General features: G+C 51.2%; 1 protein-coding gene across 4 annotated transcripts in view; it reads left to right on the top strand.

Moving 5' to 3' along the window:
- EDC3 (enhancer of mRNA decapping 3) overlaps positions 1 to 12486 on the top strand; it is a 61647-nt gene extending 49161 nt beyond the window's left edge. For 3 of the 4 annotated variants that reach the window (XM_086711216.1, XM_086711217.1, XM_086711215.1), the window contains exons 5-7: positions 4578 to 4731; positions 7183 to 7400; positions 10007 to 12486. In XM_086711216.1, coding sequence (XP_086567342.1) covers positions 4578 to 4731; positions 7183 to 7400; positions 10007 to 10341 — 707 coding nt within the window. In that variant the 3' untranslated portion in view covers positions 10342 to 12486. The remainder of the gene's footprint in view (positions 1 to 4577; positions 4732 to 7182; positions 7401 to 10006) is intronic. The other variant, XR_015252804.1, reaches the window with a different exon arrangement.
- The last annotated feature ends 239 nt before the right edge of the window (positions 12487 to 12725 follow it).

The raw sequence follows: 12725 nt of genomic DNA, 5'->3' as shown, positions 1-12725 counted from the left end.
ACTGCGCCACCCAGGCGCCCCTATACTCCTTAGTTTTATTTACTGATTGATTGTTTCCTCTTGATGTGATTCGTGTTAACACATTTTTCCCAGGATTTTGGTGGGGCTCTGTTCTATTCAGGGTATCACATCATAAGAATAGACAGTGTCAGTTTGTCTCACCACTGGGGCTGACTTAATCACTTGGTAAGGTATTGTCCACCGGATATCTTCTTCATAAAGCTCCTTCTCCCCTTCATAATTAAGAAGTAATCTTGTCAGGAAGTCCTTTACACCCTTGAGTCCAAGGCTTGTTCCAGTGGAGCTTTAACCTGAAGGAATGAGGTCCATTGTGGACAGGGCGTTGGTCTAGTTGTTGTAAATGGAGGAAGGAAGACGTGAGGAGAGAATCCAAAACCTCTTACCCACACTTAACCTTTGGTTACAGCTGGGCTGTTGTCCAGCTGCAGAATGGAAGGCGCTGAGGCTGTTTTATAGGTGTCCTTTCCCATTCATTCGTTAATTCAACACCTATTGATGTAGACCCTCCACCAGGCCCCGTGCTAACACTGAAGGTACAAAGAAGAACAGGTTACAGCAGCAAATGAGACATACATGGTCCCTGCCTTCATGGAGTTTACAGTCTGGCAAAGTAGATAGTCCAAAACAAAAAACAAAAAACAAAAAAACCCCCAGTTGTTTACAAGTTGTATTCAGCACAGTGAAGGAAATAAGTAGCATGCTGAGACTGAGGGCTCTTTAAGCTGAGACCTGAAGAATGAGGAACCAGCCTTGAGTGTGGGTAGAGCATTGGAAGAGAGAAGAGAGGCCCCAGAGAGGGGACAGGCTTCCTAAGGCCAGAAGGGAGGTGAGGTGTTTAGGAGCCAAAAGGCAGCCAGGGTGCCTTGGAGCATGGTGGGAGTTGGGATTTAAGGTGAAAGGGGTAAAGTGAACAGGGCCCAGATCATGGGCCCTAATAAAGAGTATTAAGAGTGTTTAGGCTTCCTGTAACACATTCTTCTTTCAGGGATACACTGGACACCAAATTTCATTTTGTGGTAGCTTTAATGTAAATCTACAGGGGCCTTCTTGTACACTGTGGGTCTGAGGGTATGAACTTACCGGTGGTTTTTACTCCAAAGAAGAACCAGTGTGTTTAACTACAGAGAACAAACCGATGGTTATTAGAGGGGAGGTGGTATGGGGATGGGTCAAGTAGAATGATGGGGATTAAGGAGTGCACTTGTTGTGAGGAGCACTGGGTGATTAAAATAAAAACTTCAAAACAAAACCCAACCAGTGTGATATTGCCCCACAGTTGAGTGACCACCACAAAATGGAATCAGCATTCATAGCCCCGGAGAAATCACCATGCCCGTTAATGAGCTGTGCTCCTCATTGATAAGACCTGGGATGCACACAGCCTTTGTAACCAAAGGGCCATGTCTGTGTGAGGATTGAGTTTAGATCTGAGATGACACTTTGTGGTGGGAGCCTTGTTACATAACCGAAAGGCTGGGAGGTTTGAGGGACAGGGAGGGATGTACATGCAGAGGCCGCTGGAGAAGGTTTGGACATGGTGCTTGAGGGTGTGAGAGTGTGTATATATGTCCATAAGGGAGGCAGAGGCCTGAAATAGTATGTAGTGGAAGGAGCCGTGTGGAAGTGACAAAGGCCTGAAGATGGGGAGGCCACAGCAGGCACCGGGCTGCTGGCCAACGAGGCTGTATTGCTCTCGCAGCTTTGTGCTGCAGAGTGAGCTCCTAGCCTTATGGGGTGTGCCTGAGTCGTTTTCCTTGATACCTTAAGGTTAATTAGATCCTAAGATGTGCTCTTCTTGTCACGAACTGGCTATAATCCTGTCCCCCTTTCTGGTTTCGCCGACAGCTGTAAAATACATACTAAGAGAAACCCTACCAACTGATCTTACTGCTTTGGTTCCTGAACAATAAGGATCCACCTTCCAACCCAAACATAATTAGGCTTGGCTCGTGTTCAGGTTTGGCAGTGTTATTGTTTGCAATTTACACGCTATGTTCTCGGTTCCCTTCCTTTGGAGTTTATTTTATTCCCTCTGCCTGTTTCTGATAAGCCAGTCTGACTGGTTGGACTTTGTGTGTGAATGTGGAAAAGGAACATTTTGTGGTGCTTGCACATTCCTTTCAGAGAAACTGAGTAGGGTATGGTGGAATCCTAGACCCTGTAACTGGCAGACTGAGCAGGAAGGAATCCTGGCCTTGTCTTTCCCTAGGCTACAAAGTGTGCCGGTTCGTCAACGGTGACCCCCTCACCCCACTTCCCCGGCCCAGATCAGTGAGAGGCTGGTCATTGATGTGCAGCTCTCTGCTGTAGCATTTAACCAGCCAGGGTTTGGGGTGAGCTCTCCTCTCCCTGTACTGTGAGTTCTGTACCCTTAAGTGCCGAGGAGACAGGTAGCAGAAAATGCTCAGTCTGCCTCCAGAGAGCCCTCAGAATGGGAGAGGGGGGTGCACATGCACGCAGCACACCACGTAGACCCAGAGAGAAAGCTTGATTTGTAGGGTGGCAGGCTCAGACTCACTGCCTTGATCCGTTTCAGATCCAACAGAAAGCACATAACTGGGTGAAGAAGTGCACAGGCTCGAGGGAAAGCTCTCTCTTGCGTGACTTTGCAGGTAAAGAGGGGTTTTGTAGTAGGCGGGTGCATGGCTTGTCTGACAGGTTAGGGTTGTTAGTGACTTATGACTCCCGAGAGTTCACTGGACCTTTTCACACCACTATCAATGGTTCCTAATTAGTTCTGATAATATGTGCGTGTCTGGAGCAGGCCGTAAAAACGACTGTTTTAATCAGCTGTTGACATGCAAGGTCAGGCTGCAGCCTCCCTAGAACTGACATTTCAGAGAGTGGGAGAGGAGACAGCCTGTGTGCCTAATGGCACTGTTTGTGCCAAGGCGGGAGTAGGACTCAAGCAGGTGGAGGGGTTCGGTTAACCCGCAGGATAGTGTCAGTGTGGATGTGTAGACTTCTTGTATTATCATCATTACATAAATTATTATTATTTCACCTTCCCTTGAGAGGATGTAGACCTTGGTGCTTTGGGTTCAGTCTTTGTGCTTGGGTTCCTGTTGTTCAAATATACCAGTCTCGTTCTGTGTGGTTTTAAGAATCTGTGTAGGGAGGACTGGATCTCTGGTAGAACTTCAAGAAATTATTCCTGAAATGATCAGTGAGGAAGACAAGTTTTTCTATAGAGGGTTCTGGAACCAGTAGGATAATGATGAACTTCTTGACAACTCCTACCATAGAGTTAGGCCAGACCAGAAATAGCACCAGGATTGCATCATGTGTATGTTTGAGTACTTGATGAGAACCCACCTCTGTTGATGAATGTTGCTGAGACAAGTTGAAGAGGTGGGGGGGCCAAAGAAGTGAAAGGTTTTATTTCCCTGCTTTGAGGAGTTTACAGTCCAGTATAGATGAAGACACAGGATCTAAAAAGGCACCTGATCCAGCCAGACAAAACTAGTTACCTGCAATCCCATGATGCCTTGCCAGTTGGAGTCTGTGTGTATCAGTCTGTTGGTCCGTAAGGCCAAAATGGGACTCTTTGGCAAAAGTCAAAAGACTGCTCCCTTGGGGCCAGTCCAGTGGCTTCTAGTATTTGTAAGGTGGCATCGGTTGTCAAGATGCGCTGCCCATTACAGATCACAGTTTTTTACTTCGGCATTTCTTTCCTGTCCTGGTTTTCCTGGGCCCTGAAACAGCTCCTGGTGTGTTGGAACTGATGCAGGTAAGACTCTTTCAAGTGTACCAGCTACTGCAGACCTCGGCCTCACGAAACCAAATACTTTCCATGGTGTGCTTTCAGTGACTGTGATTCTCCCTAACATTTATTGAGTTTCTTTCTTTATGGCAAATAAAATGTTGAAGATTCTTCTCAGTAGCTTGCTTTTTTCTATGTACTCTTTCCCTGAGGTAGAAGTGTTAGGTTACACTCAACCCCAGATGGGGAGAAAACGACAAATTATTTGAGGAAACAAGTTGCTCGTTGAATTTCTTAAGCAAAGAGGAAGGACAGAGTAGAAGAGAGGAGGAGGAGGAGGGAGCAGATGGGAGCAAGTCATCCAGCCTAGACAGTGAGCAGCAGGGAGCAGAGTGTCAGGAGGCTTAGCGTCTGTTCCACTTCTGGGGAAGAAGTCCTGCTTGTGAGGACTAGCCCCACTGCCAGGGATGGCGTTCCCCCCACTTTGGGAAAAGCGTGTTCCCTTCTGACGTGGCCGATAGGTTGCTGTTACATGCTGTGCCACCTTTTCTGGGTAGTAACAAAATTGATCTTGGTAGACTTGGCTTTTATGGCTAAAGCTAAATTGCTAAGAGTGCTGAAGCTCGCCTCTGCTCTTTGGTAACATGAACAAGTTGTTACTCCCTTCCTGTCCACTACTTGAGCCCTGGAGGGCTGCATAGCACACCCCGGTCCCGATCAGGCAGATGGGCCAGGGGAGGGTTGGTCTTAGAGTCTTGGCTTTCACAGAATCCTGGATTGAGTACACCCACTTGTGGATCTGGTTTCCTGTTATCACTTACCCTTTCTCTCCTCATCTCCTTTTGAACTGCAGACTCGGGCCTGGTTGTCCCAAGTGTTTCCTATGAGCTGCATAAAAAGCTGTTGTCTGTGGCCGAGAAGCACGGGCTGACTCTGGAGCGGAGACTGGAGATGACAGGGGTGTGTGCCAGTCAGATGGCATTGACCCTACTCGGAGGACCCAACAGGTAAATAAATGCCTCCAGACCGGCAGGAGACAGAATGGTGGGCAGGTGCTGCTCGCGGAGGAGTTTGTCAGTGTGAGTCCCTCTGTGAAGTCACTTTCCTGGGTGCTGCGAGGGGTTTTTTTGCCCCTCTTAACCCTTTGACCCTTTCTCTCCCTGATAATAGCTGGTTCATGACACTCCTGCTGGCCACCAGAGGCCTGCCTTCTGTGAGCCTTCAGAGACGCAGCCTTTGGCACTTGTCATTCACTTCAGACAGGCTGGGATACAAATCAACCCCAAGTTCCATATCTGAGAACTTCTGGAGCCACCCTGACAACTGGGTTCTGTGAGAGCTGGAGTTCGGTGCCTTCCTACCTGCCCTTGGGCCCAGATATCAAGAGCAGTGCTTAATTTTATTTGTGGTCATTTACTGAGATCATGAGTCAATCCTTGTGCTAGGACTAGGGACACAAAGAAGAATGAAATACTGCTCCTGCCCTCCGGAAGGTTGGTGAGGTCTCCAGAAAGTACGATGCTGTGGTAGAGGAAACAAGAACGTACAGGAAGCCACAGTCCTACTCCAGGCTGGGCAAGTCAGTTGTCCTACCTGGAGCAGCAGCATCTAAGCTGCGTCCTGTGGAGAAGGGGGAATTCACCGGGGCAAGCAGGAAGGGAGGGCAGGAGCAGGTGTCAGGAGGGAAGGCGCCGAGGGCAGAGGGAATTGAGGGCATGGGAGTGGCCGGGATCTGGAAAGTCACTCTTGTGTGGCTGGAAAGTAGGGCTTTGGACCAGCTGAGCAGTCGGGAGCTGCCAAAGAAACAGCAGTGTGGGGGCAGGGTGCGAATGTCCTCACCAGGTCACATTCCTCTCCAGCTGGCTTCTTGGGGCCGGTTGTCCTTGTGCCTGTCTTCTCCCTGCGTTGGAACTCTCAGGAGGCCACCTCCAGCTCCTTTGCAGCAGTTGCTGGTTTTCCTTTGAGAAAGATCACCACAGCCAGTAATCTTTGTCATGTGTGTGGGGTCCCATATGGTTTATCACTGTGCTTGCACAACAGTGTTGAATTTGATCTTCATAACTTCACTTCGAAGGTAAATCTAGCCTGGTGTTTGAGGCTGAGCAGGCTGAGGCTCACAGAGCTGTAAGACTTGCCACGTTGACACTGCTGGTACTTGGTGGAGCCGGTCTCCCTCCCAGATAGGCCTGGACTCTGCCCCCTGCCGTGGGGTAGGCGGTGCCATGGTCTGCTTTGAGTCCTGACAGGGTGCCTCTGTGAGAGGAAGAGTCCGTTTCAGGAACAGACTCGGGTGAGTCAGACGCCACAGCGCAGCAGTATCTGTCTGAAGGGAGAAGTACTTGTCGTATTTCCTTAAGATGCAAACGTAGTGGGGGAAATGAAATGGTTTGGTGTATAGGTAGAGTGCATTGCTAAATTCCCTAGAATTTATTTGGAGGACAGAGGTTTCCTTTTTGACTTGAACAGCATCTGTCATCTTCCTCCCTTTGGGAGAGTAGGTGACGGTCACTGCTAAGCAGGGACCTGAGCCTGTTTTTTGCTGTCCGTCTCTAGTTGCCTTCTGCCCTGGAGGCAGAGCGTACTGTCTGTGGGTTGGGAACAGCTCCAGAGTTAATCCTCCAAACCTCCTTACTTGTGGCTCAGCTTTGAATGGCAGGAGCTGGAAATGACTTCATCAGGAAGTGGGTATCCAAGGGAGCTGCCAGCCTAGGAGACCAGGAAGCCCCGAGCCTGCTGCCTCCTCTGTGATCAGTGCTATAATGTGTCAGGCCCTGTTTAAATGCTGTCTATACCTCCATTGATCCACACAGCATTCCAGGGAAGAGGTACCATCCGTACCTACAGTGTTGCCCTTATTAGCTTACTGGCAGCTTGGTAAAGAGAACTTCGTTTGGCAACTGATTGAGGACGATTTAGAACTGCCATTTTCAGTACTTGCTCTGAGCTTCTTAGGAGTTGAGCCAGAGTAATCCTGGAAGACGTGAGCCTTGAGCTGGATCTCAAGGAAAATGTGGGTCAGAATTTGACAAGGAGAAGCAGGAAGGAGCCTTACAGGTACAGGACAGAGCGGGGCCAGCCTTGCTTCAGTGGAGCAGCATGTTGGGGAAGAAGAGTGAAAGCTGTAGAGGTAGAGAAGCGTCTTTGCTAAGCAGGATTTGGACCTCACAGGACACATAGAACAGTTCGGTGGTTTGATCGGAAAGCAGTGTTCTGGCAACCGTGTTATATGGAACAAGATCTGGGTGAACTGCCTAGTGAGAGGACCCAGCAGATGAAATGACACTGATGTGTGGGACAGGGCCAGTGCCACCCTGTAGACCTGGGATGCTGTGGATTTTGGCCCCCTCGGGGCCTGGGACTGTCAAAAACTCTGAGAGCAACGGGTGCACTCGTCTGGTTTAGGGTGCAAGGGATTGGCAGGTCTGCAGCTGATAGCGCTTATTTACCTTCTGTTCCAGGTTGAATCCCAAAAATGTTCACCAGAGGCCTACAGTGGCCCTGCTGTGTGGCCCCCATGTGAAAGGGGCTCAGGGGATCAGTTGTGGAAGGCATCTAGCCAACCACGATGTCCAGGTCATCCTCTTCCTGCCCAACTTTGTGAAGATGCTGGAGTCCATCACCAACGAGCTGTCTCTCTTCAGCAAGACCCAAGGCCAACAAGTATCTAACCTCAAAGGTGAGCATTTGCTAGGGCTGGGCTAATATGGCAAGCCCCCGCGCACCCACCCACCCCTGCCCCGCCCCCTCTTGGAGCTTGGTGGTCTGGTGCTGCCGCCCAGTGGTGGCATGTGGAAAAGCACCACAGGTGTAAAGTCTGTTCTGTCTGTAAGTTTTTGGGCATAAAGGAAGTAGTTAGGGTATTGACCTGCCTACTTCCCATCCCTTCACTGTCCTCCCTCTCCCACTTCTCATATGGAGAGCTGGGGACCCATTTGTTCATTTTACAGAACAGGCACTACTCCTGACACTGAGGATGTGGTGGATTTTTTTTTTTTTTTTTTTTTTTTTAATCCATGCTTCATGGACTTAGGTTCTGGTTAGGACAAAGAGACAAATAAGTAACGTTTCCATTAGGTCAGATGGTGGTCAGTGTTACGGAGACAAAACAGGGAAGGGAGCTAGAGAGTATTGGAGTGTTCGAGAGCTGGGTAGAGAGTAGCAGAGACCTTTTAGGGTCTGGTTGTAAAGAAAGGACCTGTGCATCACTGTAAGGGTTTGAATGTTAACCCTGGGTGAGATGGAGAATCACTGGAGGAATAAGTAGAAGGAAGATAGAATCCATCTCAGGTCCCAAATGATCATTCTGGCTGCTGTTTGGAAGTAGACTAGAGGTTTACAAAGAGAGGTGTTAAGAGGCTCCTATGATACACTGGAACACAGACTGGTGATTCTGGTAGAGGAGGTGAAGGGTGGTCGGTTTCTAAATCAGTTTTTAAGCTAGAGGCTGCAGATTGGATATATGTGATGTGACAGGGAAGGGTTAAGAATGACTCCAAGGTGTTTGGCCTCAGTCACCTGAAGGATGGAGGTGCCATCCTGAGATGGGAAGATTTGTGGGAAGAGGTTTGGGCAGGAAGAGCAGAAGCTCAGGTAGAGGTGCTCAGTGGATATGCAGGTGGAAATGTTGACTGATACAGGTGGGTCCGCAGGTGGGTGAAGGGGTCCGGCCTGGAGGGCCAAGTGTATAGGTGGGAATGAGCCCTGATGAGCTTGGATAAGCTATCTCCTAGAAAGAGAGAACAGGTAGGGAGTTCTTTGTTTAGAAGTCAGGGAGGGGGCGCCTGGGTGGCTCAGTCAGGTTAAGCGTCCTGACTTTGGCTCAAGTTGTGATCTCATGGTTTGCAAATTCAAGCCCTGCGTCAGGCTCACTGCTGTCAGCACGGAACCTGCTTCAGATCATCTGTTCCCCTGTCTGTGTCCCTCCCCCTGCTTTCTCTCTCTCTCTCTCTCTCTCTCTCTCTCTCTCTCTCAAAAATAAATATTCAAAAAAAAAATCAGGGAGTTGAGAGACCAGCTTAGGAGAGTGGTCAGTGAAGGAGAAGGGAAACCAGGAGAGTTAGGCACTTAGAAGGCAAGTGAAAAGCAGGGGTGTGGTGCCGTCAGCTCTGCCAGCAAGCAGCTCTAGGTTAGGCTCAAACGAAGACTGGGAATCGACCACTGGATCTAGCAGTGCGGAAGCTCCTGATGATCTTGACCAGAGCAGTTTCAAGTGGGGGGGAGGGGGGCAAAGTGATTGGAGAGGGTTTCAGTGTGAGCTGGGGAGGAGTGGAGAGAAGAAATAGGAAGAAAGGGCTTTGCCAGGGGTCAGATGGCAAGTTGGGGCCAGACCCTGGGCCAGAACCTCAGTCTCCTATCAGGCCAGGCTCCTGTGTGCACATAGAACGTAAGACAGCACTCTTACTGTTGAGAGCCTAATGGCCCACAGGGACATCCCCCGACCCCTCATCATGGTGGCTTATTCTAAGTAAGGAAGCCATGAGTCCATAATTGAGAAATATCATTTCTTTAGGCCAAGAGCCAGGAAGGGGGCCTGCTGTGGGTTCCCCCTCTTGAGATCTTTTCCAGGTAGTTCTTCCTCTGGCTCCCCAAAAAACCTTCCTTTTTCAACTCTAGAAGCTAAGTCTGAGTTTGGTCTGATTTCTTCTATTCTCAGTTTATCCTCTTAGGTTGGTCAAGACTTAACATACTTGTTGAGACCTCTGTTTTCATGCTGTCCCAGAGGCTTGGTTTGAGCAGGGAAGCTTTTTTAAATGCCTGGAGAAGTGATAGGTTTCCCTCTCCATTCTTAAGATTGGGCTGGAAGGATGGCCCGTTTCCATGAGATGGGAGGGCGGGATGAGCAAGGCCCAGCTGGTTCCTGAGGTGTGAGTAGGCTGGCCCAAGGCAGAATAAGTGTGTGTTCTCTTCTGGCCTGCTTGCAGTTCTGGGGCCAGTCAGCCCATTTCTGCTGGGCTCTGGGCAGGGCTCCCCCTTCTCAGAGCTTAGTCGGATGTGCATTCCTGTGCCCAGAGGTGGCCTGCACAGCCATCAGGACAGTGCTTCGGCCTGGGGGTCTGTGAGAGGTCAGTGGTCCATCGGGCTGACGTGCCCTTGGTCTCTGGTGCCCAGCCCAACTAGGCCTTGGAATTTCCGGAGCCTGACCCAGTCTTGAGAAAGCCAGCCTGTGGCGAGGCTCGGAGTGGTGTCAGAACAGGGTACCCTTGGGGCCACGTGGGCTCTAGTCCCTGCCTGGGCTGCTCTCTACTTAAAGCGATTCCCAGATGGTGCTCTTTCCACCTGCAGATCTGCCCACTAGCCCCGTGGACCTAGTGATCAACTGCCTGGACTGCCCCGAGAATGCCTTCCTGCGGGACCAGCCCTGGTACAAGGCAGCTGTCGCCTGGGCCAATCGGAACCGGGCACCGGTGCTCAGCATAGACCCTCCTGTGCATGAAGGCGAACAGGGCATCGATGCCAAGTGGTCACTGGCTCTGGGCCTGCCTCTACCACTGGGGGAGCGTGCGGGCCGCGTCTACTTGTGCGACATCGGCCTCCCCCAGCAGGTGTTCCAGGAGGTGGGCATCAGCTACCACTCACCCTTTGGCTGCAAGTTTGTCATTCCACTGCACTCTGCCTAGAGGAGCTCTGGGCGCTGCAGTCCCCTGCTGCTCCGGACACACTGAACTTGACAACGAACGCCTTAAGGATGTGAAGCTTCATGGACCTTGTTAAATTTTTTCGCTTTTGGATTTGTTACTTCTGTGAGAGAACAGATCATATTTAAAAATGACCTGTCACCTGCCCTTAGCCGGGGAAGGCTTTCCCACTGGGTGTGCGGGGTGGGTGGCAGGCTGAGTGGCTCTAGGCATCTCTACACTTGGCCCCCTTCGCGGCTGGGTGGGGCTTTGTTTACAGACTTAGGCAGCTCACAGACCCGTGTTTCAGGTTTACAGTCACTGGGGCCTGGGCAAGCACCTTGTGGGATGGGGTGGGTCCTGTTTGGGGGCCCATCCTTGCCGGAGCTTGCGGCTTCATCTCCCCTGCTTCCCTAGCCGGGCAGCCCCACCTTCTGATCATGTCGAACTGGCTGTGCTGCAGTTGCCCGCTAGAGGGCAGACTTGCACTCTGCATTCATTTTGAGGGCTTTGAGGAGGCTTCCTTCCCAGAGCCCCACCACAAGTTGATTTGGGGGCTTTTGACCCTTTCTCCTGAGCTGATGCAAGTTTTATGCTGGGATTTCTTTCAGGGGTCCTTCCTTTCCACTCCCATCGCTCCGAGAGGCAGGGAAGGGGGTGATATCAGGATGGTTTTACTCTATTGGGATTTTATACTGTTTTTCTGTTTTCAGCATAGGTAGTATAAGGTTATGTTACTGTAGAACCACAGTGCCCATCTTGCCAGCCGTGCCCCCCAGCCCCATACTCTCTTTAGCTGGGGGCAGAGCCTTTGCCTAGTCTGGGGCCAGAGCCCTCAGGGTGCAGCTTTAATGTTCAGTATTGGGGAGGTCCCTGGGGGAGCCTGGTGCTGAGCCAGAAGAGGCTCCCTGGTGCTTCTGTATTCGGCTACCACTATCCCACCCCAACTTCCTTGCCTGCATATGTACCCCAACTTCCTTCTGCCCCCCCCCCCCCCCAATCTTTCCCCTGAAAGGGTCCTCTGCAGCTGTCATCCCAGAGCAGGGCGCATGCCCCTCCCCTGTCTGGGCTCCACCCCAGTTCTTACAGTCTCTGGGCTTTGAACCCTTTATGGTTGTCCACTCTAGATGAGTAGGTTTGGGGCCAGCCCCCTATCTCAAAGATGCCAAAATGAGTCTAGTTCTAGATGAGCTAGCTGGTGGGGCTCAGCCATAGGAACATACTGCTGCTCAGGTCCTAAGGCAGTAAAGCCCTTGGACCTTCACAGGCTTAGGCCTTGGAGGCTGGTTTCAGAACAGGAGCTGTGCCCTGGAGTCCCTGGCAAGGGCCCTTGCAAAAAGCTCATGCTTTTAAAAGCCTCTTTCAGGAATTCAGGCTTCCTTCTGTTCTCTGCCCACCCACTCTGGTTAAGGCGGCGAGTGGGAGGGCTCGCCAAGGATCGTGGACACAGGGTAGGCCCTGGTACCTTGGGTTTCAGGCTACTTATCACTTTTCTTATAGGAGCATAGCCAGGAGCAGATGAGGCAGGGCAGAGGGCTGGTCCCTCCTTTCCTCCCATCCTCCCTCAAACAAATTATCTCCAGTAGTGGGAGGAAGCCAGACTATGAGCCTTGTCGTGTGTATCCTCCCTGAGCTTCTGCTCACTCTCAGGGCCAAGAAGCTCCCAAGATGGGGCCCTCTCTTTAGAGGCAGGGCCATAATCTGAGGAGCAGTGCTGGATTACAGGCATTGTATGTTGTAAGCAACCATTAAGCAGATTTTGGGTGCCTGCCTGTTAATGCAGTTAGGCCCCCCCTTGGGTACAGTGGAAGGAAGAGCTCGAGGAACCCCAGCCCAACGGACCCTGCTTGCTCCGGTAAGTTGTAGTGGCCCTGGGGTGAGGACCGTGTTAAGGGACCACTGGGAGCTTATGCCCAAGCCTCTCCGTCTTCTCCCTGCAGGTGGCTCTGGAGCCTCTTCCTGCCTTCAGCCCGGGCCTTCTCCAGTGGTATTAAAGATAAGCATGATTCCTCTACCTTCGGCTCTTTTCGGAGGCCTCCTGCCCCCCAGTGCCCAGTCCCCAAGGGGCCCCAGTCAGGTGGTCGACTATCACTCCTGCAGTTCTTGGGGAACTAAAAACCAGCACTTAAAATAAAGCTGAATGACGGAGTCCTGCGCTCTGTGGTAAATTGCCGTGTAGGCTGCAGTGAGGTACCGCCACTCGGGCCGTAGGAGCCCAGCTTGATCATTTCATGTCTGACAGCCTCCAGGAAACCAGCTGTCAGGCACATGGGGCCTCAAGTGCCAGCCGGTGACAGGGCTGGAAGAATACTAACACTAGGCACCCCTGCCCAGGTGCAGTAGGCCACTCCCCCTAGGTTGCACGGGCTGAGGGGAGCAGGTGCCCT

The sequence above is a fragment of the Puma concolor genome, chromosome B3, assembly GCF_028749965.1.
Source record: "Puma concolor isolate L17-30 chromosome B3, mPumCon1.1.hap2, whole genome shotgun sequence".
NCBI classification, from domain to species: Eukaryota; Metazoa; Chordata; class Mammalia; order Carnivora; family Felidae; genus Puma; species Puma concolor.
This window is presented reverse-complemented; position numbering and strand designations above follow the sequence as displayed.